The sequence below is a fragment of the Cherax quadricarinatus genome, chromosome 10 (assembly GCF_038502225.1).
Source record: "Cherax quadricarinatus isolate ZL_2023a chromosome 10, ASM3850222v1, whole genome shotgun sequence".
Classification (NCBI taxonomy): Eukaryota; Metazoa; Arthropoda; class Malacostraca; order Decapoda; family Parastacidae; genus Cherax; species Cherax quadricarinatus.
This window is the reverse complement of record NC_091301.1, coordinates 25,294,508-25,322,210: the sequence shown is the minus strand read 5'-3', so window position 1 is coordinate 25,322,210 and position 27,703 is coordinate 25,294,508. Positions and strand designations below refer to the sequence as shown.

General features: G+C 40.8%; 1 protein-coding gene across 9 annotated transcripts in view; it reads right to left on the bottom strand.

The window, feature by feature from the left end:
* The window catches only part of Eph (Eph receptor tyrosine kinase), a 688,518-nt gene that overhangs the window by 72,075 nt on the left and 588,740 nt on the right, over positions 1-27,703 (bottom strand). For 6 of the 9 annotated variants that reach the window (XM_070083705.1, XM_070083708.1, XM_070083711.1 and 3 more), the window contains exons 4-10: positions 12,569-12,724; positions 12,055-12,224; positions 9,808-9,952; positions 9,382-9,414; positions 8,662-8,768; positions 836-1,022; positions 466-577 (exon numbers count right to left, since the gene is read on the bottom strand). In XM_070083705.1, the coding sequence (XP_069939806.1) occupies positions 466-577; positions 836-1,022; positions 8,662-8,768; positions 9,382-9,414; positions 9,808-9,952; positions 12,055-12,224; positions 12,569-12,724 (910 nt within the window). The remainder of the gene's footprint in view (positions 1-465; positions 578-835; positions 1,023-8,661; positions 8,769-9,381; positions 9,415-9,807; positions 9,953-12,054; positions 12,225-12,568; positions 12,725-27,703) is intronic. The other 3 variants (XM_070083710.1, XM_070083707.1, XM_070083713.1) reach the window with 1 other exon arrangement.

The following is a 27,703-nucleotide window of genomic DNA, read 5'->3' as shown; positions in this document are numbered from 1 at the left end:
ATGAAGATGCATGTTCGTGCAAAGACACTTACCTATACAATAAACAACAAAACAGGTTTCTAACTCGGCTACACTAGCAAATTTCAGTACTGTAGGAAGGTTGTTTTAATGAAAGTATTTCAAATAAGAAGGCAAAATATGAAGAGGAATTCTCATGCAAATATTCAAGAAAAAAAAAAAGTGATTGGAAAAGATGGAAATAGGTCAAAATTTTAAAGTATTCCTACTATAAAGACCTAATACATTCTCTCTTTATACTGTTGGCATATCATGTATATTTTTTGTTACTGTGAAATAACATTCACAGTCTTGATTTGTACCTTTACTTACTGGCAATAAATTCTGTCTGTGGATATTAGACCATCTTCATTTTGGCTGAATATGTTATAATAAAGTACTGCATTTCATCTATAAGAATTTGCACAAAAATTAATAACTTAGACATTAAAAGAACAGCTTGCCCACCTCCTCAAGAAGAGAAGTGTCATGATAACAATAACAGCTATTACAACAAATGCTCCCACTGTGGCTCCAACAATGATACGAACTTGTGTGTTGTCTTCATCTCCAACATAAGCTGAAAAGTATAACAATATTACAGCATAATACTTAAGAGAAACAGAAATAATATTGGTTAAATTTAGTACAAGCATATATGACAGTCAATACATTTTAATACTGTCATTAAAATAGTATTGTAACACTAGTGCACAATATGGAAGTTGTATCAACAATGCTCATTACATTTAAATGTTCAATTTTATTTTATCATAAAATTATAATTCAACAAGATGTAGTTCATCAGTTTGACTTTCATATACTGTACTGTACATACCAGTTCCTAGGAGCTGTCCTGTCTTCTTATACACAGGGGATGAGTATTCACCCCAGCCATGAGTAGTTTTGGCACGGACCTGAAAACCATAGTCTGTCCTCTGGCGGAGAGACACCAAGGAAGATTCTTCCTTCTTAGTTAGGATGCTAGATGAGTTGTTCTGAAGGCCTCGAACATAATATCGTACCTGAATAAATGCAACATTTCATTTTACTATGAATGAAACACATTGATGTATGTCTATAGAATAGAGGCAAAGCTATATGGCTAACACATCCCATATTTATAAGAGATAATAAATTTTATATAGTTACTGTATTCTGACCTACCTATAAGCATCAGTTTGCTTGGATTATGAATGATTTGCTCCCATTCTCCAGGCATTCTGACTCCCATGGGTTTAGCGTTTCCCCATGATTATAATAATGTTGACCTGACCCAAAACTTTCACCCAGTTCTTTAAATTTTTTATAAGGAGCCTAGGTACCAAAGTTCAGATGAACAATCCGAACATAAGTTAATCACTAGAACTAATTTCCTATAAAAATTAGAGAATTAAATTGTTATAAAAATTAAAGAATTAGGTAATATATACATCACTGTAATGTCCCACCTTGCCTACATAGGAACCAGGTAAATGTGTTCATAAAAATCAGTATAAATTGTGACCTTGGTCTTTAACTTAATTATTGATCCCCTCAATATTCTTTTAATTATAATTAGGATTAGTACCAAATTGCAGGCTAATATGCAAAAGTAACTTAATTTCTCTGAGATGATAATGTCATTACTCATTACTTGGCCTCTTGTGTCGGTTTATAGTTGTCAAAGACACTTGTTGATGGTTAGTGAATGACCCCTCACAACTGTGAGGTAGAGTATTAAGCACATAATATTATTCTTTTAAAAAGTACGTATTAGCTTCTGCCATTTTCACCAATACATAAAAATTGTCGATACTGATACTCTGGCACTTCCTTAATATATATACAGTGGATCCCCAATTATCAGCCAGTTCTGTTATTGGCCAACTCGGTGATCGGCCAGTTTTTCAGTGCCCGGTTATCGGCCATTAATTTGATGATCAGCCATTTGGGACGCGTTTGTCCACCAGCCCCAGCCGCTTGAGCATCAGTTTGGCTGTGTCTCTGGGCGAGTGAGGAAGCTCTGCTCATTCATCCAAACATTTTGCTATAATCCATTGTTTTTTGTGGTTATTAATTGAGTGCAACTGCAAAAATAATCAACCATGGGCTCAAAGAAACACATCACATAGTATATAAAAACATGCAATGTTTATATGCGATGTATATTTAATAATAATCACTGGTACATTAAATGTCTTATTGTATGTTAATATAGACATTTTCAATTTTCATTAATCCATCTATTATATCTTCAAAATTATATAAGAAACACGTTACATAGCATATAAACATGCAATGTTTATTATATGCTATGTATATTTAATAACCACTCTTTGGCACATTAAATGTCTTATTTTATGTTAATATAGACATTTTCATTAATCCATCTATGATATTTTCTTCAAAATTATATAAGAAACATGTTACATATCATGTAGCATATAAACATTGCATGTTTACATGCTATGTTTATATGTTATTGAATGGAGAGTCGGATGGAGAGTAAACATTACGTTTTTTCTGATGCAGCATTAGAGAAAACTGTGAATCTGGCGATTGGTGCAGTAGCCACCCTTCATATGCGTTTGTTTACAATTCTCAGCATGAATTATTCATTATTTCTCCTTCTGTTTATGATGGCATCTAAAGGTAGTTGTTAGAAACGATTAAACTCAGTGAACATGGTAATAATATGGCTGTGTAGTGTAATAATATAGCTGTGTAGTGTAGCCAGGGGGAAAGGGGGCTACATACATGTACTGTACCTACATCTACCGCTACCTACACTGACTTCCTACAAATAAATACTACTCACTTCTTGCCCTACATTAAGACTACAAATATTTTAAGGTAAATAATGAATGTACTATAGCAGTAAATGACAGAAATTAAAGAGGTGTATGCAATGTGGACTAGGGTGCAAGCTTTTGTAGAGAAACACCACCCTGACCAAGCTGAAACAAGCCATATCTGCAACATGTTCAGTGTAATAATGTTGGTAGAATTACCGACAATATGTAAAGTAAAAGGACACAAGTGTAACTAATGTGACATTTCATTGTGGCAACGTTTCGCTCTCCAGGAGCTTTGTCAAGCTTGACAAAGCTCCTGGAGAGTGAAACGTTGCCACAATAAAATGTCACATTAGTTGCACTTGTGTCCTTTAACTTTACAACATGTTCAGTGACAAAACCCTGTCCCATTTCAGGGAAATCTTAAAGAGACGCCAGAAACAGACCTCTGTGGACAGATCTGTTGTGCGACAGGGGTCCAGTGACTCAAGCTGGTCCTAGTGGCATTAAAAGACAAAGAAGGAAGTAACCCCAGAGAAGGCTTTGCTACCTAAAGTCTTTATAGAGGGGGATTCCCCTTCCAAACACTAACTCCTCCCTCTTTCCTCTTCCCTATCTTCCAGAAGCCAGCATTAGCCTCAATAAAGGTATGTAATACTTACATAATTGTTAAAAGAATTATTTTTTTTGTGAATATTTTGGTCTAGAACAGATTGATTGTAGTTCCATTAATTCTCATGGGAAATATTAATTCGGTTTTCGGCCATTTCGGTTACTGGCCGACCTTCTGGAACGGATTACGACTGATAACCGAGGGTCCACTGTATATAATATATATATACTATATATATATACTAATACAGTGGACCCCCGGTTAACGATATTTTTTCACTCCAGAAGTATGTTCAGGTGCCAGTACTGACCGAATTTGTTCCCATAAGGAATATTGTGAAGTAGATTAGTCCATTTCAGACCCCAAACATACACGTACAAACGCACTTACATAAATACACTTAAATAAGTGGTCGCATTCGGAGGTGATCGTTATGCGGGGGTCCACTGTACTATATATATATTTTTTTTTTTTTCAAACAAGTCGGCCGTCTCCCACCGAGGCAGGGTGACCCAAAAAAGAAAGAAAATCCCCAAAAAGAAAATACTTTCATCATCATTCAACACTTTCACCACACTCGCACATTATCACTGTTTTTGCAGAGGTGCTCAGAATACAACAGTCTAGAAGCATAAACATATAAAGATACACAACATATCCCTCCAAACTGCCAATATCCCAAACCCCTCCTTTAAAGTGCAGGCATTGTACTTCCCATTTCCAGGACTCAAGTCCGACTATATGAAAATAACCGGTTTCCCTGAATCCCTTCACTAAATATTACCCTGCTCACACTCCAACAGATCGTCAGGTCCCAAGTACCATTCGTCTCCATTCACTCCTATCTAACACGCTCACGCACGCTTGCTGGAAGTCCAAGCCCCTTACCCACAAAACCTCCTTTACCCCCTCTCTCCAACCCTTTCGAGGACGACCCCTACCCCGCCTTCCTTCCCCTATAGATTTATATGCTTTCCATGTCATTCTACTGTGATCCATTCTCTCTAAATGACCAAACCACCTCAACAACCCCTCTTCTGCCCTCTGACTAATACTTTTATTAACTCCACACCTTCTCCTAATTTCCACACTCCGAATTTTCTGCATAATATTTACACCACACATTGCCCTTAAACAGGACATCTCCGCTGCCTCCAACCGTCTCCTCGCTGCTGCATTTACCACCCAAGCTTCACACCCATATAAGAGTGTTGGTACTACTATACTTTCATACATTCCCTTCTTTGCCTCCATAGATAACGTTTTTTGACTCCACATATACCTCAACGCACCACTCACCTTTTTTCCCTCATCAATTCTATGATTAACCTCATCCTTCATAAATCCATCCGCCGACACGTCAACTCCCAAGTATCTGAAAACATTCACTTCTTCCATACTCCTCCTCCCCAATTTGATATCCAATTTTTCTTTATCTAAATCATTTGACACCCTCATCACCTTACTCTTTTCTATGTTCACTTTCAACTTTCTACCTTTACACACATTCCCAAACTCATCCACTAACCTTTGCAATTTTTCTTTAGAATCTCCCATAAGCACAGTATCATCAGCAAAAAGTAACTGTGTCAATTCCCATTTTGAATTTGATTCCCCATAATTTAATCCCACCCCTCTCCCAAACACCCTAGCATATATATATATATATATATATATATAAATATATATATATATATATATATATATATATATATATATATATATATATATATATATATATATATATATATATATATATATATATATAGAGTCGTGCCAAATATGTAAAACTGGTCAATTAGCAAGAACTCATTTAAAATTAAGTCCTTTCTAAAATTTTCTCTTATACGTTTAGATATATTTTTCATTTATGTTAATGCAAAAATTAATAATTTTGTACCAAATGAACATTAGAAAACTTCCCAAACCTTATTATAACAAGTGCCATTTAATTTAGCCTAATCCAACTAAATATATTTTAGATAAGCTTACAATAATTTAATAATAAACAAATAAAATGAAATACTATATTTTTTCGTCAGATTCAGAATGATTTTTGTGAAATTATTGCATACACAAATTTTCGCTTGCCTTATTCAGCAGGAAGAGTGTTGCTATTAAAGCCAAAATTGCAAGTTTTACCTATTGACATGACATATATCTACTACAGTGGACCCTCGAATTTCATAATCAATCCGTTCCAGAGAGTCTGACGAAAGGCGAAATTTACAAATGGCGAAACCATTTTCCCCATAAGAAATAATGTATATCCAATTAATCTGTTCCAGACACCCAAAAACATTAACAAAAAATATTTTTTTTACATTAAATATAGATTTACAAAAAGAAAACAATGAAACATCAAGTATAAAACAATAACATCACACTTACCTTTATTGAAGACTCTTGTTGGTGTATGGAAGACAGGAGGAGGGGAGACGATGGAGAAGTTACACTAGTGTTTGGAAAGGGAATCCCCTTCCATAAAGACTTTAGGCAAGAAGTCCTGATCTAGGGTTACTTCCCTTCTTTGTTTTTTAACCCTTAAACTGTCCAAACGTAGATCTACGTTTACGTGTGTAGTGCTCTGACCTTGATTTTTCCATAAGAAAGCATGTAAAAAAACATAGATCTATGTTCGGAGCGCTACGCAAGCGAACGTAGATCTATGTTTGGACAGTTTAACTCTTAAACTGTCCAAGCAGATCTATGTTCACATGCATAGTGCTCCAAAAGTAGATCTACATTCTTTTACATATTTTCAAATATAACAAAAAAAAAATGTAGATCAAAGTTTTTTTTACATGTTTTCAAATGTAAAAAAAGAAAAGAAGATCTACTTTTTTTACATACTTTCAAATGTTGAAAAAACGAAGATCAACGTTTGGACAGTTTAAGGGTTAATGCCACTAGGACCAGCTTGAGAGTCACTGGACCCCCTGTTAGAGAGGTGCCCATTTACAACAGTTTAGATGTCCTTCCAAACTGCCACTATCCCAAACCCCTCCTTTAAAGTGCAGGAATTGTACTTCCCATTTCCAGGACTCAAGTCTGGCTAACTAGTTTCCCTAAATCCCTTCACAAAATATTACCCTGCTCACACTCCAATGACTCGTCAGATCCAAAAAAACATTTGTCTCCATTCACTCCTATCTAACACGCTCACACACACTTGCTGGAAGTCCAAGCCCCCTCACCCATATTGGAGAGAGAGAGTATGGAAGAAGTGAATGTTTTCAGATATTTGGGAGTTGACGTGTCAGAGGATGGGTTTATGAAAGATGAGGTTAACCATAAAATTGATGAAGGAAAAAGGTGAGTGGTGCATTGAGGTATATGTGGAGACAAAAAACATTATCTATGGAGGCAAAGAAGGGAAAGTATGAAAGTAGTGTGATTCCAACATTCTTATATGAGTGTGAAGCTTGGGTTGTAAATGCTGCGGCGAGGAGGTGGCTGGAGGCAGTGGAGATGTCATGTCTAAGGGCAATGTGTGGTGTAAATATTATGCAGAGAATTCGGAGTGTGGAAATTAGAAGGAGGGGTTGTTGAGGTGGTTTGGTCATTTAGAATGAATGGAACAAAGTAGAATGACTTGGAGAGAGTATAAATCTGTAGGGGAAGGAAGGCAGGGTAGGAATCGTCCTCAAAAAAGTTGGAGGGAGGGGGTAAAGGAGGTTTTGTGGGTGAGGAGCTTAGACTTTCAGCATGCATGAGCATGTTAGATAGGAGTGAATGGAGACTGTACATACATCTCAACATTTACATGTCTATACATACATGTCAACATTTACATGTCGATACATACATGTCAACATTCAATGTAACAAAATACCAGTAAAACTAAGCAATAAAAATTGATAAAAACTTGCATGGTTTTTGGGACCTGACGAGTTGTTGGAGTGTGAGCAGGGTAATATTTTGTGAAGGGATTCAGGGAAACCGGTTAGCCGGACTTGAGTCCTGGAAATGAGAAGTACAATACCTGCACTTTAAAGGAGGGTTTTGGGATATTGGCAGTTTGGAGGGACTTCTAAGCTGTTGTATCTGAGCGCCTCTGCAAAGACAGTGATTATGTATGAGTGATGGTGAAAGGAATGATGATGGAAGTATTTTTCTTTCTTTTTGGGTTTTTCTTTCTTTTTGGGTCACCCTGCCTCAGTGGTAGTTATACAACAGTTACTCTCCAAACTTTTTAATTTTAATATTTCTTGCAATAATATACTGTATTGTATATCTAAGTAGTAGGTTGGTAGACAGCAACCACCCAGGGAAGTACTACCGTCCTGCCAGATGACTGTGAAACAGAAACCTGTAACTGTTTTACATGATGGTAGGATTGCTGGTGTCTTTTTCCGTCTCATAAACACGCTAGATAACAGGGATTGGCAGAGAGCATGCATAGTATAAAGGCAAAGGGGATAAAAGAGAGTGCAAAAATTATAGGGGGATAAGTCTGTTGAGGCTATCTAGGAAAGAGGGAAATTTTTTCCCAGTGCTACTCCTACTTACACTTTGGTCACACTTCACAGACACGCGAAACATGACTTCATGTATCATATATATATATATATATATATATATATATATATATATATATATATATATATATATATATATATATATATATATATATATATATGGGAATATAATATATATATATACATACATCTAGGTTTTTCTCCTTTTTCTAAATAGCTCTTGTTCTTTTTTATTTCTTCTATTGTCCATGGGGACAATTGTCCATGGGAACCAACATGTCGGTTCTCTGGACCATTCATCTACAAACCTGTCAGACTCTGCAACTTCTTGGTATCTTAATACTTAGGAATTCTTCGCTTGCCAAATTCTTGGGCACGACCTACTTCCAGATTGAACAAATGTGACACCACCTATGACTGCTGCACCTCTCCTGCCATACGGTTTATAAGCTGCTTCTCCGCTCATATGCCGTATTCTATTCAAGATTGATGGACTGAACACATCGACTCAAGGTTGAGGGACTGATTACCTCATTCTCCTCCTGTTCTTCAAGTTTCTCCTACGTATGGACTGATGAAGCCACTGTGTGGCGAAACGTTTCCTCAATAAAGATACCCAAGAGTTGCACATGTGTCTAATTTATCAACATGTCGGTTCTCTGAACCATTCATCTACAAAAAAGTTTATAACCAAAATCACTTTATGTAAGCAGACATGTGATACTTTATATCGTATTTAAACTAGTCCTAATTAGAAACAATCTGTGAAAAAAAAATATTTGTCTTTTCTCACCTCATACATTTCAATATCAGAGAAAGGATCACTGGGAGCATCCCATGCTAGAGAGATCTCAGTGCTCTTGACGCTTGTAACACGAACGTTGCTCACCATGGATGGCACTGCAAATTTAAACAAAATATTACCCTCATATTTAAGGTATGACAATTTATTAAACCATGCTTAATTTAGTTTATAATATTACACTAGAGGAGGGAAAAAATCATTGTTACTATGTACTGTATAGTACACTAAGTGCAGTAGTGCACCCACTGTTATCAAGCACTCACTGGTATAAAAATAACATTATAGTACTGTAGCACTACAGTACACTATTAGCAATCATTTTTTTTTACCCCCATTCTTCTGTAAGAATTGGAAATTGACAATACACATGCAAATGCTGTATATGCCAAGTGTAACTACTAATAAAAATGAGAGAGAGTTGATTGATCCCAGGTATCAAGTACTCCCTTGAAGACTCAGAAACATGAGTAATATTTACACATGGTGCACAAATTATGAAAACCTTAAATGAACAACTTATTTTTAGATAACTGATAAACTATTTTCTCTTTCTTTCATTACAGATTTTTGCACCTGAAACTGTAATGAACTGAATTTTTGGTGCATAAGTGGAAAGGGAGAGATCAAAAAACAAACATTTTAATTATTTGTTAACTAGGGGAAAGAGTTTAAGGATAACAAAAGTAAACTACAAGAAGGTTCACCCACCCTCAGCATCGGAGCCAAGCACCATAAAGCCACCTTGGTAAGGGAGAAGGAGAGGGCTCATTACTAAACTTGATAAACATCTTGCACACTACATTTATAAAACGTACTAAGCACTGCACAACTATTTTCTATGGTTTATTTACAATGGAGAGTGCACCACAGTAAGCCCGTGTCTTATAAATTATTCCACAAAGACACTGTGATTATTAATGCTTGTGTTTTGCATGCAGCCTACAGATTTTTTGGAGCTATATTATATACAGTGCAATATATACATTTATTTCACTGAAAATGAGGTTTAATTACAGCAAATACAAATGGTCTATATTTTTCATTATTATACTATACATTATATTATATAATATACTACATACTAAAAGTTTTTTTTTAGTATCACAAATATTACAAACACATCTAATGACTCACCTGAAGCCTCTGTGGTAACTGTAATGTCAACATACTGAGGATCTCGTGCTTGGTCTGAAACTCCATTTTCAGCAAACACCTGAAACCTGTATGTTGTAACAGGATTCAGACCACTGATAGTCACTTGAGTGGCATTGAAACTCTCCTGAAATTGAAATACAATTATCATAATAACATTTACTACAGAAAAATATGTTCACTTGTAATTATAGTACAGGTGTATATAGCAAATAAAAATCTGACCATATTTATGTCTAGTAAGTAATAATATAAGAAAGAAGGAGCACTGCAGCAGGCCTACCGGCCCTTGCAAGGCAAGTCCAACTCACACCCACTCATGTATTTATCTGACCTATTTTTAAAACTACACAAGGCTTTAACTTCAATGACACTATTTGCGAGTTTGTTCCACTCATCCACAATTCTATCATGAAACCAGTGTTTTCCTATACTGTATCTTTTCTGAATCTAAATTTTTCCAATTTGAAACCAGCCAGGCTGTGGTTTGTAAGTCGGTTTACATGTGGCCAGCAGTAACAGCCTGGTTAATCAGACCCTGATCCACCACGAGGCCTGATCTCAGACCAAGCCGTTGGGGCGCTGACCTCTGAAATCCTCTTTACGTATACTCTGGGTATTGCTGCGAGTCCTGTCTTGGTTAGATATTTTTAGCACATTTACATTCCCATTATTTATTCTCATTTTCCATTTATACACCTCAATCATATCCTCCCTAATTCTACATTTTTCTAGAGATTGCTGATTCAGGGCCCTCTGTCTATCTTCACTGGAAAAATTTCTGACACATGGGATCCTCTTTGTCATCCTCTGTACATTTTCAAGTGCATTTATATCCATTCTGTAATACAGTGACCAGAAGTGTGCAGCATAATCTAAATGAGGCCTAATCAACAACATTATAGAGTTAAAGAAGAATAACTTGTGGACTCCTGTTAGTTATTCTTCTTGATATGAAGCTAAGAATTCTATTCGCACTGTTGTCTGGGCTTTAGATTACTGCTAACCAGAATTCACAAATCTCTTTTGCAGTTTAACTGCATCTGCCACTTCACCAATCACTGCACCAGTCTATTCAGATGTAACTGGAGCACTCTAGTGTCTTCGTCAAAATGAATTCGACAGCCTGTTTTGGTGTCATCAGCAAACTTACCATACCCCCGACCGGGATTGAACCCGCGGTCATAGAGTCTCAAAACTCCAGCCCGTCGCGTTAGCCACTAGACCAGGGACTTGAGTCAATCAGCAAACTTGCTATGTCACTATTTATACCATCATCTATATCGTTTATGTAAATTGTAAACAAGAGACCCAACACTGACCCCTGTGGAACACTGCTTATGAGGTTTCCCCACTCTGATTTCTCCCTGTTTATGCAAACACACTGTTGCCTATCTGCCACGCCTCTATCAAGGAAAAAATTTCTCCCATTCCGTGTGCCTTAACTTTCCTCAATGGTCTCTGATGTGGGACTCTGTCAAAAGCCTTCTGAAGTCCATATACACAATATCATATTCATTACCATGATCTATCTCCTCAAATACCTTGGTGAAAAAAGTTAGTAAGTTCGTAAGGCAGGAACGCCCTTTTGTAAAACCGTGCTGAGATTCATTGATCAATTTATGGCTTTCAAGATGGCTATGAAGAGCCTCGGCAGTTATAGACTCGATCAATTTTTCCACTATGGAGGTTAAGCTTATTGGTCTGTAGTTCGAAGCTAAGGACCTGTCACCTGCTTTGTAGATAGGTATCACACTTGCCATTTTCCACTTATCTGGCACTATACCAGTTCATAGAGATATGTTGAAAAGACTAGCCAAAGGTTCACTAAGTTCTGCCTTACATTCCTTGAAAACTTTTGCAAATAGTTCATCAAGGGCTCGGGGATTTGCTAGGTTTTAATTTATATATTTGTCTGAGAACCATGGGGAGGGATTAGTTTTAAATACAATATTGTGTGGTATGGCTGTTGAAGCATTTTTTTTCCTTTTAAATTGGAATTGGATGTTTCATTTTGTGTCTTTCTGACAAGTCTCTTCAAGCAGTTTTTATGTACCATGCATTAAATCACGACTGACAGAAACTGATCTAGAAACTAGGATTGAAACTAAGAGTCAAGTTGATTCAATAATGATCCAAGACAGATGAAAACATCCAATATTTAAGTTAGTTGTGAAGTGTTCTGGGTACTGCATTGTGACTTTAATTCTCCTACAGTACAATACTTACATCAGCTACCTGTGGTGGACTGTATGAAACATGACTACCGCATGCATCACAAATAACTCGGTACAAGGTGTCGCTACGTCCGCCATCATTTGTGGGAGGATGCCAAGCAAGGATCACCGTGGCTTGGTCCACAAAATTCACGGTTATGTTCTGAGGCTTGCTTGGAGGACCTGTTATAATGTTTAAGATAATTATCAAAATACATACAATCCCGTATGCAAATTTCAAACAGCATGCACAGCGATCAATAGTACAAAATGCTGTATGCATTTTAATTCAAGGTGAAAGTGTATAAATGAAACATTATTGAACAATTATAGAATGACGCTGCAAATTTTGATAAACCCACTTTGGAGATAAAGGAGCATGGCATAACACAAAAGTACTTATGGTTGCATGAAATAGTACTTTCAGGTGCATGGCACAGTGTGGGTGTGGAGGGAAGGGCACTTAAGTTCACATTAAATGGCATTGGAGCACTTACAAATGTGTGGAACAGCAAAAGGGTACTTACGGGTGCATGGCATGGCGCGGGGATCCTTGGGGGCACGGTAGTAGCCAGTATCACACCTACACTCGGAGGCTCCAGCATGGGGTGCAGCACTGTGTTCAGGACAAGCTCTACACTCAGCTGCTCCAACACTGTCCTTGTACTTCAGCGGTGGACACACTGTACACCATGGAGAAAAAAATGGTACAAACATAATTTAATTATGAGATTCCAATAAACATTAGATATTGCATTTAACAATAAGAACAACATTAATCAGATTATGACTAAGATCTTCAGGGAAACTCTGCACTTCCAGAATTAACACACATGTAATACACAAAGTATGGGTGAGGTTAGGGTATGTAGGAGAAATGGACAGTATTGTCCAGTAAAAGCAGGTCTTAGACAGGAATCTGTGAATTTAGTTCCTCTTCAAGGGAGGCTCCTTGTCGTGGCCAAGAGGCTCTTGGCCTCAGGAATTAAACCTTTGGTCTCCTTCCTCAGCCCAAATCTAAGTACCCCCCAATCCTCCCTTCCCTATGCCATCCTCCCCATCCCCCCCTTTTTTTTCCCTTTCCTCCCCTCTCCCAACCCTCCCCTTTCCCCATCCCATCTGCAGTCTCTGGGGTCCTCCCCTCTGGTATTATGGTTTCTAGGTAGGGGGAAATGTACTGGGGTTCATCCCACTTTGTAGGGTCCCTCGGGGGTGGTGTGGTTCGCCATGAAATCTGAATTGTTTGGAGGTGCCCTGCTCCCTTCCCAGATTTCTGAGAAGTGGGTGGGGTGTCCTGCAGTGATGGGTGTATCTCCAGAAGCTGCCTGTCGGTTCTGGGAAGTGGCAGATGAAGGAGGTATGCTTTGTGGTGGGTTTCCGACCGCCCTCTCTTTTGTCCGCCGAGGTGGCTCGGTAGATGTGAAGTTGCTATCCCGGAGCACTGGTTTACTGGTATGAAGGGTAGGGTATGGCATGGGTTCCACTCTGCATCTTCACTGCTTGTGGGCTCGAGGCCCTCTCGGATGAGGGGAGGAACTTATGGCCCTTCCATGCCTTCTAGTGACTGTCCCTCCGCTGTCCCTCTTCTTTTTTCTTAAAATAACACGAAAGAAGCACCACTATAATGGAGTCTTCATTCATTGATAACCCTCCTCCTCCCAGGCCCCTTTCTGATCCTACATCCTGTTCTGACTCGGCTTCATTACTGGAACATTGTTTAGACTCTTCTCATACCCCTGTGCCTTCTACTGGTGATGCTCCGTCACCTGCTCCAGGTGCTGGGGTGCCACCTGTTTCTGTTAATGCCTCTGCCTCTGGCACGCCTTTAACAATGCGTCTGGCTTCCCCAAATACAGTGCAACAGTTTTTGGATCACCCACCTCCCTCAGGTCAGACTGTCCTCGGTACTACTCCTAAACATTCTAGACAACCTACTGATGACGGTTCTTTGATGTCTGCCTAAAAATGACCTACATGACACCCACTTCCTTCGCGTACCATGTTTACAAGTATGCAGTGGACTAAATTCTTTTCCCTGCAACCGACATCTCCAACTGCTTATCTTTCTGATCATAGTATTGGTAAAGCTCTTTTACAACACGTTAGCCAAAATGTATCCTTTCACACTCTTGGAAACAGTATGCATGTCATTACAGTTCAGAATTCAGAATAAGCTTAACCATATGATTTCCAAAGATAACATTCCAGACACAGTTCATAAGCACACTACTCTCAGTTCTTGCAGTGGTACGGTAGTTTTACCATGTACCATTGCACAGAGTGATTTTTCTGTCTTGCAGCAATATTTTAGAGCAATTGGCCCTTAGGATCTTCCTATTCTCATAGTGGATACATACGTCCTGCTTGCTTGTGGGCGGAGACACTTTTCCAGTAACATCGCACGCTTAACTTTCGACTGCCATGAACTCCTGTTCTCCATTTATGTTGCAGGCCATTGCCTAGAGGTCCATAAAGTAGTCCCTACTCTCCATCAGTGTCATAATTGCTGGCACTTTGGACACTCCGCTAAATACTGTAGATCTGTGGTGGAGAGCCTGGTCTGTGTAGCTGCAGATCATGCCAATACATCTTGCAGTCATCTCCCTGTCTTGTCTCAATTGCAATGAATCTTATCCTTCTTTTTCATGCCGTTGTCAAGTCTATCATAATGAATGAGAAATATGTTATCTTAAGGAGAGTGAAGGCCTTACACTATGGCTGTCTCTCAGCTCTAACTTCAGGGAAATCTTCCTCGTGTTCGTTATTCTCAGGTAGCTCAGAGACCTCCAACCTTGACGGTCCTCCCACCCACCAGTTCCTCTGCTACCACGTCTTCCAGGGTCACCCCCATTTCTAATTCTTTTGTGGTTTTATCCTCTGAAACTCCTACCCCCCCATACCTCTTCCTGCTTCTTCTTCATCTCACTCGCTAGTTTCTCAGTCTACAAGATCTCGCAAACTTACACCTTCTTCATGTCTATTACCTGTGAAGTTGAATCTACCTTCTACCTCGGTGACTACTTTTCACCCCCTTTCTAACTCTCACATGAATTCACCCCCCCCTCATGTAGTCCCCTCTTCTCCCATCCCTTCTCCAGTCTTCTTCCCTAGTTACCTTCCAACCTCCTCCCTCTCCTGTTCCACTGCAGGACTCTTCTGCCCCCGCCAATGTATCTTTCCAGGTTCATACTCCCCGCCCCTCTCAGACCTCTTTGGTTGTCTCTGTAGTTACCCTGATCTCTACTTGCTCTACCTCACCTGTCTCTGAAATCATGGTATCAGCATCTTCCTTGTCCGCTGAGACACTTGATGCTATCTCCAACTATACTGTGGAGGCGAAACCCTTGATGAACACCGACACGCCTCCCTCTACTCCTTTTTCACGACCCTCGCAACAGTCTTTTCCTTCATAACATTCTGATTCCTCTTTGCTTACATACTTGCCGCTGCCCCCATACGTCAACTTCACTGACCCTACTAGCCCATAGATTTTTATTGCTTCTTATTGTTGACATACCTGCCTTTGTGAATAACGTCTTATTTACAATGAAACATTTGTGGCCTCAGGGGTAATCGGGGGAGAACTCCAAGTGTTGCTCTCCCAGTTTTTCCCAATATGTGTTGGGTTACAAGATCCCAAAATTTGTTCAGCTGTTATTCGTTCCATTTCAGGCTATGTGCTATTACATTCTTCTCATCCCTTTCCTGATGAATCATTTAATGAGAGTGGGCTTCTTGTGCACATTGGTATACCATATCAATAAGTTTTTGTTCATTCTCTGCTGCATTATACTGCAGTTCGTATTTATTTACACAGATGGTATACACTTTGCTCTCTATATCTTTCCCTCTCCCAAGCATTCTGTATCTCGGATACTGCATTTTTTATCTCTTCTCTACCGCCGGCCATCTTGTTAGGTGATTTTAATGCTCGTCATCTGTGGGGAGGGTCCCACTGTGACTCTCATGGTGATCAGTTATAGACTCTTCTCGCTTCTCATCCTCTTCATGTTTTAAATACGGGTGCTCCTACCCATTTTGATTCTTGCACTCAGTCTCTTGCACTGATCTTTCTGGTCCTCATCAGTTGCACCTGATTACGCTTTATCTGTTCTCCTGAATTTACACGACAGTGATCACTTTTCTATTCTTCTTACTTCTACTACATATTCCCAACTGCCTCATAGCAACTTGTATGAGGATCCCCTTTCATCCTCATCTCAGTTTTGACTGTGGCATCACGTTCTATTCCTCAAACTTCAGGCAGGCATTCTCAGACATGTGTGCCATGGTGGTCTCTTGCATGCACCCGTGCAGTGCATTTGAAACGTGCTGTGTGGGGCCGTTATCGATATAATCAGACCTCAGAGCGTCTTTCGAATTTTAAGCGGGCAAGGGCAGTTGCTCACCGCGTCATACGTGACACTAAATGCACTTGTTGGCAAGACTGTCTCTACCATTACCTCGTCTTCCTCCATATGTGCAGTTTGGTAGAAGGTACGGAAGTTGTGTGGCAAGTACACTCCGGACCCAGCTCCCATTTTGTGGGTTGCTGGTGTAAGTGTTGCAGATCCTCTTGAAGTTGCTACGGAAACTGGGAACTATCTTGTCCGTGTCTCCCAAGGGCTTCACCTTTGTCCCTCATTTCTTGCGTCTAAGTCTGCCAAGGAGCAATTGCCCTTTGATTTCTCCTCTAATGGAATGGAGCCATATAACATACCTTTCACTCTCCTAGAGCTAGAGTCCACGCTTTCTGCTTGCCAGCCATCGGCAGCTGGACATGATATTCATATCAGTATGCTACATCTGCATTCTACAGCCCTTCCAGTCCTTTTGCGTCTTTTCAATCTTATTTGGGTGCGAGGGGCTCTCCCTCAACAATGGAAATCTGCCATCATACTACCATTTTGCAAACCAGGCACCTCAGGGCTTGATACCTCTCACTATTGTCCCATTGCCCTGACCAGCGTAGTCTGCAAGGTGATGGAACGATTGGTGAACAGACATCTAATATGGTTCTTGGAGACTAGCAATAGTCTTTCCCATCACCAATATGCTTTTGCAGGAGCCACCCTACTTTGGACCCCTTGCTCCACTTAGATACGTATGTGTAAAATGCTTTTGCTAACAAACACTCTATCTTAGCAGTCTTTTTTGATCTTGAGAAGGCATATGACACCACTTGGATGATTAACATTTTAGCCCAAGCCTACTCCTTAGGCCTCCACAGTAATCTACCAGCCTTCCTTGCTGCTTTCTTATCTGACAGACATTTTCGAGTATGTTTTGGCGCCTCGCTTTCCTCAGACTTTGTACAAGCCAAGGAGTTGCACAAGGCTGTGTCCTTAGCACTACCCTTTCTTCCACTGCATATTTGGTAGTTACTTTGTGGATGACTTTGCTATAGCTTACTCAGGTACTGACTGTCACTTGATAGCCTCCCTTCAAGATGCAATTGACCAAGTTTCCCACTGGACCACTTCTCATGGCTTTAAATTTTCTAGTACGAAAACCCATTTCATTACCTTCACAAGATGTCCTCTTATCCCAGATACAGTGGACCCCCGCCTTACGAATGCATCGCGTTACGTTAAATCTGCCATACGAAGCATTTGAATGCAAAAATTTTGCCTCGCCTCACAATAAAAAACTCGTCTTATGTGATTCGTCCGGGATGCGTCCCACGTGTGGCCTCAGCACCAGTGTTTACAAGCTATTACAAAAAAGTAATTTTTAAAAGAAGATGGTAAGATTTACTTTTGTAATAAAGAGTTCGGGATACATAAATACACACATTAATATAAATTAATCTTTAATATATAAAAATCAACTATCTTTGGTCTAGAGGTATTTGAACTATGATATAATAATAATATGTACATGTTACTATAATAAATTATAATCAGCATTTTACTAAAATATAATTAATAACCCTACACAGGGTACAACTCTTGACACTACTGTCACTATATATATATATCTCTATGCTAAAACAATAAATTATAAATAACATTTTTATAATAATAAATTACAATCAACTGCCTCTCACGACACGAAGTCAGTCACACGACACTGTTCAGTGTACACTACAACCAGGCCATCTTCAGTGTCCCACGACACCCTTTTCATCTCAGTGTTCCACTACGGTCCTGTGCATATCTCAGTGTTCCACTCCATCGTACGTCCCTCAGTGTCACACTACGGTCCTGGCCCAGTTCAGTGTAACACTCCAACCTTTTCTTCATGTAATGTCCCACTAAACAGCATCTGACGACTCCGGCCCACAGTTGATCAACGTAGACGGTGAGTCCACAGACATCACCGGTAGTCCAGTAAATCCTCTCCAAAGGCGGTTGACACACCGCTAGCCGAACACCATGCTGCAAGCTCACTGAATGCGGCCGTCAAGTAACTGAGGCCAACAGACTCAGTGAGCTGCGGTGAGCGGTTCTTCTAACGCCAGTAGATAGGTACGATTCGGTGGTCAGGTACCTACTGCATAGACGTGTACCCTGAGGAGTTCAGGTACTTAATGTTGAAGCCAGTAGACGTGTACCCTTCGGTGGTCAGGTACCTACTGCTTAGGTGTGTACAGCGAGGCGCTCAGGTACATAATATTTCTAAAGCCAGTAGACGTGTACCCTTCGGTGGTCAGGTACCTACTGCTTAGGTGTGTACAGCGAGGCGCTCTGGTACATACCGTTACTAAAGCCAGTAGACGTGTACCCTTCGGTGGTCAGGTACCTACTGCTTAGGTGTGTACAGCGAGGCGCTCTGGTACATACTGTTACTAAAGCCAGTAGACGTGTACCCTTCGGTGGTCAGGTACCTACTGCTTAGGTGTGTACAGCGAGGCGCTCTGGTACATACTGTTACTAAAGCCAGTAGACGTGTACCCTTCGGTGGTCAGGTACCTACTGCTTAGGTGTGTACCGTGAGGCACTCAGGCTCTTACTGCTCTAAGGCCGGCTCAGCAGCCCCCACATTGGGTTTGATGACGCACCCAGTGGTACTGCCGGCCGGCAGGTTAACTATTTAACCGCTAGTTTGGCAGGGGCCGCAACACCCCCACCACAAAAGGACCGACACACAAAGATCAATGTAATATGTATCCCGAACCGTCATCCCGGATATGATCGTCCAGAAATCATTCTAGATAATCATTATCCTCCCGGACAGGCCACTCATATAATACAAAAAAGTAATTTTTAAATGAAGATGGTAAGATTTACTTTTGTAATAAAGAGTTCGGGATACATAAATACACACATTAATATAAATTAATCTTTAATATATAAAAATCAACTATCTTTGGTCTAGAGGTATTTGAACTATGATATAATAATAATATGTACATGTTACTATAATAAATTATAATCAGCATTTTACTAAAATATAATTAATAACCCTACACAGGGTACAACTCTTGACACTACTGTCACTATATATATATATCTCTATGCTAAAACAATAAATTATAAATAACATTTTTATAATAATAAATTACAATCAACTGCCTCTCACGACACGAAGTCAGTCACACGACACTGTTCAGTGTACACTACAACCAGGCCATCTTCAGTGTCCCACGACACCCTTTTCATCTCAGTGTTCCACTACGGTCCTGTGCATATCTCAGTGTTCCACTCCATCATACGTCCCTCAGTGTCACACTACGGTCCTGGCCCAGTTCAGTGTAACACTCCAACCTTTTCTTCATGTAATGTCCCACTAAACAGCATCTGACGACTCCGGCCCACAGTTGATCAACGTAGACGGTGAGTCCACAGACATCACCGGTAGTCCAGTAAATCCTCTCCAAAGGCGGTTGACACACCGCTAGCCGAACACCATGCTGCAAGCTCACTGAATGCGGCCGTCAAGTAACTGAGGCCAACAGACTCAGTGAGCTGCGGTGAGCGGTTCTTCTAACGCCAGTAGATAGGTACGATTCGGTGGTCAGGTACCTACTGCATAGACGTGTACCCTGAGGAGTTCAGGTACTTAATGTTGAAGCCAGTAGACGTGTACCCTTCGGTGGTCAGGTACCTACTGCTTAGGTGTGTACAGCGAGGCGCTCAGGTACATAATATTTCTAAAGCCAGTAGACGTGTACCCTTCGGTGGTCAGGTACCTACTGCTTAGGTGTGTACAGCGAGGCGCTCTGGTACATACCGTTACTAAAGCCAGTAGACGTGTACCCTTCGGTGGTCAGGTACCTACTGCTTAGGTGTGTACAGCGAGGCGCTCTAGTACATACTGTTACTAAAGCCAGTAGACGTGTACCCTTCGGTGGTCAGGTACCTACTGCTTAGGTGTGTACAGCGAGGCGCTCTGGTACATACTGTTACTAAAGCCAGTAGACGTGTACCCTTCGGTGGTCAGGTACCTACTGCTTAGGTGTGTACCGTGAGGCACTCAGGCTCTTACTGCTCTAAGGCCGGCTCAGCAGCCCCCACATTGGGTTTGATGACGCACCCAGTGGTACTGCCGGCCGGCAGGTTAACTATTTAACCGCTAGTTTGGCAGGGGCCGCAACACAAGCAAGCCAGTGAGGTTGCATCTGCGCATACATTTGGTACATTTCACATTATCCCAGTGTTTTTAGTGCTTGTAACTGCAAAATAAGTCACCATGGACCCCAAGAAAGCTTCTTCTAGTGCCATCCCTGTGGTAAAAAGGGCGAGAATTAGTATGGAACTGAAAAAAGAGATTAAGGAAATGTGTGCAAAGTGGGTTGAACTGCAAACCTTTATGGATGAAAATCACCCTGACACAGCTATTGCAAGCCATGTTGGCAACCTGTACAATGACAATGTTATGGCCCATTTTAGGAAAGTCTTCAAGGAACGGGAGGTACAGAGTTCTATGGACAGATCTGTTGTGTGACAGAGGTCCAGTGACTCTCAAGTTGGTCCTAGTAGCATTAAGAGAAGAAGGAAAATAACCCTGGAAAAGTACCTGCTACCTCAAGTCCTAATGGAAGGGGATTCCCCTTCTAAACAATAACTTCCACACTCTCCCCTCCTCCCATCCCATCAATCATCACCAGATCTTCAATAAAGGTAAGTGTCATGTATTCTATTCTTAGTAGAGTAGTAATTGTGCATGTCTTCTTCAGTTTGTGTGTAATAAAATTAATATTTCATGTGGTAAAAAAAAAATTTTTTTCATACTTTGGGGTGTCTTGCACGGATTAATTTGATTTCCATTATTTCTTATTGGGAAAATTAATTTGGCTAACGATAATTTCAGCTTATGATGAGCTCTCAGGAATGGATTAATATCGTAAGGCGGGGGTCCACTGTATTTCATTGTATTTGCATGGTTCACATATTCCAGAATGTGATACGGTCAAGTTTCTTGGCCTTCTCTTCAATTGCTGGTTGACATGGAAACCTCACATTTCTTCTTTGAAGGCAACTTGCCATTGTCAGCTGAATCTCCTTTTCTTGCGTATCGTTCATGGAGCGCAGATCACTGAACTCTCGTCCACTTGCATTCCATCCTAGTCTTGTCCAAGCTGGATTATGGTGACCAAGTCTATTCTGCGGCTTCTCCTACAACTCTTTCTAAGTTAGATCCCCTTCATCATCAAGGTCTCCATTTATGCCTTGGTGCCTTTCGTTCATCCTGTTGAAAGCCTATATGCAGAGGCAAATATTCCTTCCTTAGCTAATCATCGTGATGCTCATTGTCTTCATTACTTTGTCCATGTTCATGATCTTCATGTTTCTTCTATGTATAAGTTGGTCTCAGACATTCGTAGAAGCCCATTGTTTGGCACCCCTGCCTACTCCGACTGTTTTCTCTTCACTTTCACTCACTCCAATCTTCTCTTCAGTTGCCTCCCTTGTATGTGCATTTAGCGTTTGCCTTTTCCCTTCCCCCTTGGAAAGTTCTGACGATTCATGTCTGTTCTCCCCCACTACCATGCGCCAAAGCTTTCCTGCCTATGACTGCTTCTCGCTCTCTTTTTCTCGATCACTTCCTGTCACAGGCTCATGCCATCGCTGGTTATACAGATGGTTCTAAATCTTCTGATGGTGTTGGGTTTGCAGCAGTATTCTTTGACGATGTTGTCCGAGGTCATTTGTTAGACTCAGCTAGTATTTTTACTGCCGAGTTGTACGCCATCCTCATAGCACTTCTTCGTATTATGTATACATATACTTCGACATTTGTGATCATTTCAGTTTCCCTTAGTGCTTTACAAGCCATAAAACAGTTTGATTCCCCTCATCTATTAATCCTTCGTATCCAACTATAGTTGCGCCGTATGGCTAGCAAAAACAAAGACGTTGTTTTTTTAGTCCCTGGACACATTGATGTGCAGGACAATGAACAGGCGGGTGCTGCTGTGTGGTCAGCAGTGCATGATCTTCCAGTTTCTTATAAAGGTATTCCATTCAGAGATTTTCCAGTCATCTCAGCCCATCTTCACAGCTGCTGGCAACAATGGTGGTCAGACATGCACCATAACAAATTGCACTCTATTAAACCACCTTTAGGTTTGTGGCTATCTTACCACCGTTGCCATTCTCGGGAGACTGCGCTCTCCCATGAGATACCTATGGGTATCTCATGGAATGATGCCCTATTCCTCTCCGTGAAGTCTGTCGGGTCCCTATTTCGGTTCTTCACTTTCTTGTCAACTGCCCGGTTTACCAGCGAGCTCACAGGATTTACTGCCAATGATGCCACCATCCTACCACTCTTACTTTATCTTCCCTTCTTGCAGAAGGCCCTGCCTTTGACTTACAATCACTTTTTGGCTTTTTGTCAGCAACCGCTTTACTGTACGAACTTTGACACACAGCCCTTAGAGTCCCTTCCAACCCTTTTCTCCCCTTACCATTGATCCCCTCTCCACCTAGCTGTTTATAGCCTCCACAGTCTTCTGCCCCGCAGCACTGTATGACCCTTGTCGGTTTAGCGCTTTCTTCAATAATAATAATAATGTGAATTAAGTTTTTAAAAAAATAAATTTAATTTTTTACAATCTCGAATGAAAATTCTCACACACCTGAGCTTTATAAATCTCTGCACCAAATTCACCTTAAACCACCAAATAATATAGCCACCAAGACTGGAGAATACACTGGACCTCAGCTTCACTAACACTTTTGATCCGATACGAAATATCACATCAAAAACAATATACAGTGGACCCCCGCACAACGATCACCTCCGAATGCGACCAATTATGTAAGTGTATTTATGTAAGTGCGTTTGTATGTGTATGTTTGGGGGTGTGAAATGGACTAATCTACTTCACAATATTCCTTATGGGAACAAATTCGGTCAGTACTGGCACCTGAACGTACTTCTGGAGTGAAAAAATATCGTTAACCGGGGGTCCACTGTACTCAGATAACATAAAAGAGGTTCAGACATGGATGCACGGGGCCCCAGACCAACAAAATGTGATCAGTCATGAGGGAGCCTTCAACAAATTCAACTTCAATAACAAAAACATAAAGTGGGCCCAAGTAAACCAGGTCCTAAATGATATAAATTGGGAAGATAGCCTAAGGAACATGGACCCAAACCTATGTCCAGAATAAATTAACTCTGTGGCACTCGAGGTATGCTGAAGGCATATTCCTTCAAGGAAAAGGAAGAGAAGATGTAAACTAGAAAGAGAAGGACGCTCCTTATACAGGTGAAGGCAAAGAATAACAGAGCAGCTAAAAGAGGCCAATGTATCTGTAATACATAGAGAGGCACTGGTCAGAGAAATAGCAAACATCGAACTAAAGCTAAAGGAATCTTACAGGAGTTCAGAGAACCAACACGTTGATAAATCAGACACATGTGCAACTCTTGGGTATCTTTATTGAGGAAACGTTGCACCACACGGTGGCTTTATCAGTCCATAGAAAGGAGAAACGTGAAGAACAGGAGGAGAATGAGGTAATCAGTCCCTCAACCTTGAGTCGATGTGGTCAGTCCAATCTTGAATAGAATACAGCATATGTGCGGAGTAGTTTAATTTATCAACGTGTCGATTTTCTGAACCATTCATCTACAATCCTGTCAGACACTGCAACTTCTTGGCATCTTAATACTTGGGAATTCTTCACTTGCCTAACCCTTGGGCATAACCTACTTCCACATTGGACAAATGTGACACCACCTACGACTGCTGCACCTCTCCTGCCTACGGTATACATGTATAAGCTGCTTCTCCGCACATATGCTGTATTCTATTCAAGATTGATGGACTGACCACATCGACTCAAGGCTGAGGGAATGATTACCCAAGAGTTGCACATGTGTCTAATTTATCAATGTGTTGGTTCTCTGAACCATTCATCTACAAATGCAGGAAGAACTAAAAGCCATAAATGAAATTGAAAGAAACCCAAAATATTTTTCTTATGCCAAATCAAAGTCGAGAACAACATCCAGTATTGGGCCCCTACTTAGATGAGATGGGTCCTACACAGATGACAGCAAGGAAATAAGCGAGCTACTCAAGGCCCAATGTGACTCAGTTTTCAGCGAGCCGTTATCCAAACTGAAAGTCGAAGACCTAAATTAATTTTTTGAGAGGGACACAGAATTTGGTAGACTCAAACCTATCTGATATTATTCTGATGCCAAATGACTTTGAAAAGGTGATAAATGACTTGCCCATGCACTCTGCCCCAGGCCCAGACTCATGGAACTCCGTGTTCATCAAGAACTGCAAGAAGCCCCTATCATACGCTTTTAACATCCTATGGAGAGGAAGCATGGACACAGGGATCATCCCACAGCTGCTATAAACAATAGACATAGCCCCACTCCACAAAGGGAGCAGTAAAGCAATAACAAAGAAATACAGACCGATAGCGCTAACATCACATATCATAAAAATCTTTGAAAGGGTTCTAAGAAGCAAGATCGCCACCCATAGTTACACAACCCTGGGCAACATGGGTTTAGAGCAGGTCGCTCCTGCCTGTCCCAACTACTGGATCACTATGACAAGGTCCTGGATGCTCTAGAAGACAAACAAAATGCAGATGTAGTATACACAGACTTTGCAAAAGCCTTTGACAAATGTGACCATCACAAAATGCGTGATAAATGAATACCAGGAAAAGTTGGTAGATGGATCTATAATTTTTCTAACAAATAGAACGCAAAAAGTAGTAGTAAACAGAGTAAAATCTGAGGGGGCTACTGTGAAAAGCTCTGTTCCACAAGGCACAGTACTCACTCCCATCATGTTCCTCATCATATCTGACAGACAGGGATGTAAGCCACAGCACCATGTCTTCCTTTGCAAATGACACCTGAAATTGCATGACAGTGCATTGAAGACACTGCAAGACTCCAGGTGGACGTCAACCAAATCTTTAAATGGGACGCAGAAAACAATATAAAGTTCAATGATGAGAAATTTCAAGTACTCCAATGTGGAAAACGTGAAGAAATTAAAACTACACTGTATATCGGAGTATAAAACAAATTCCAACCCCACACTAGAACGAAAAAGACTTGGGAGTGAAAAATGTCAGAGGATCTCGCCTTCAAAGACCACAACATTGTATCAATCGCATCTGCTAGAAAAATGACAGGATGAATAATGAGAACCTTCAAAACTAGGGATGCCAAGCCCATGATGACACTCTTCAGGTCGCTTGTTCTATCTAGGCTGGAATATTGCTGCACACTAACAGTACCTTTCAAGGCAGGTGAAATTGACGACCTAGAAAATGTACAGAGAACCTTCACGGCGCGCATAATGGAGATAAAACACCTCAATTACTGGGAATGCTTCAAGTTCCTCAACCTGTACTCCCTAGAACACAGGAGGGAGAGATACATGATTATACACTTGGAAAATCCTAGAGGGATTAGTACCAAACTTGCACACAAAAATCACTTCCTATGAAAGCAAAACACACAGCAGATGATGCAACATCCCCCCAATGAAAAGCAGGGGTGTCACTAGCACGATATGACATAACACAATAAGTGTTGTCTGTTATCGTCTCTTCACGGCACGCATAATGGAGATAAAACACCTCAATTACTGGGAACGCTTTAAGTCCTGAACCTGTACTCCCTGGAATGCAGGCGGGAGAGATACATGATTATATACACCTGGAAAATCCTAGAGGGACTAGTACCAAACTTGCACATGAAAATCGCTCCCTACGAAAGCAAAAGACTCAGCAGACGATGCAACATCCCCCCAATGAAAAGCAGGGATGTCACTAGCACGTTAAAAGACAACACAGTAAGTGTCAGGGGCCCAAGACTGTTCAATTGCCTCCCAACATACATAAGGGGGATTACCAATAGACCCCTGGCTGTCTTCAAGCAGGCACTGGACAAACACCTAAAGTCGGTACCTGACCAGCCGGGCTGTGGTTCATACGTTGGATTGCGTGCAGCCAGCAGTAACAGCCTGACTGATCAGGCTCTGATCCACCATGAGGCCTGGTCACAGACTGGGCCACGGGGGCATTGACCCCCGAAACCCTCTCCAGGTACACACACAATGGGATGCACATACAATATACAATATTAATAATAATACGTATAATATCTTTATTTACTACAAGTACATGTACAAGGTATACAGGCTTAGCTGACATCACTGACATACTATTGTACAGAAAGCCACTTGTTATCCTGAGCATTTTGGGCAAATTAGGTCAGTTTTGTCCCAGGATGCGACCCACACCAGTCGTCTAACACCCAGGTACCCATTTTATTGATGGGTGAAGATAGACAACCGGTGTAAGGAAACACGTCCGATGTTTCCACCCCATGCATCAGAAATCTTCCCTATGAGGATAGACAGACTGAGGGCCCTGAATCTGCACTCTCTCGAAAGGCGTAGAATTTGGGGAGATATGATCGAGGTGTATAAATGGAAAACAGAAATAAATAAAGAGGATGTAAATAGCGTGCTGAAAATTTCCAGCCAAGACAGGACTCGCAGCAATGGTTTCAAGTTGGAAAAATTCAGATTCAGGAAGGATATAGAAAAGCACTGGTTTGGTAATAGAGTTGTGGATAAGTGGAACAAACTCTCAAGTACAGTTATTGAGGCTAAAACGTTGTGTAGTTTTAAAAATAGGTTAGATAAATACATGAGTGGGTGTGGGTGGGTGCAAGTTGAACCTGACTAGCTTGTGCTGCTGGGTCTGGTGCCATGCTCCATCCTTGAGTGGAGGTGACCAGACTGGGTGGGTCATTGGGCTAATCCGGGGGGTGTGGGTCATTGGGCTAATCCGGGGGGTGTGGGTCATTGGGCTAATCCGGGGGGAGGGGGTGACATGGACCTGCTCCGGATGGGTCAGTAGGCCTGTTACAGTGTTCCTTCTTATGTTCTTATGTTCGCCGGGAATTGAACCCAGACCCTCACCATGTGAAGCGAGAGCTTTTGCCACCAGGCTACGGGGCTTTAACCTAATGAAAACCCAATAAAGTAAAAAAAAAAAATCATCTCCACTGAGGTCCTTGTGATGTCAACATGTTTGTGTAAAGACACAGTGCAGGTTATAGTATATTTTTGAGAAGACATTTCTTCAGCCAGGGACTTCAGGTGAACTGATTGGCCTTACAAGGTGCATTCTACAGCATAAAGATTATATATTTTTTTTTGCTAATATCTTCCAAAATAATTTGCATGAGAAATAACTAATTTTTTTTTT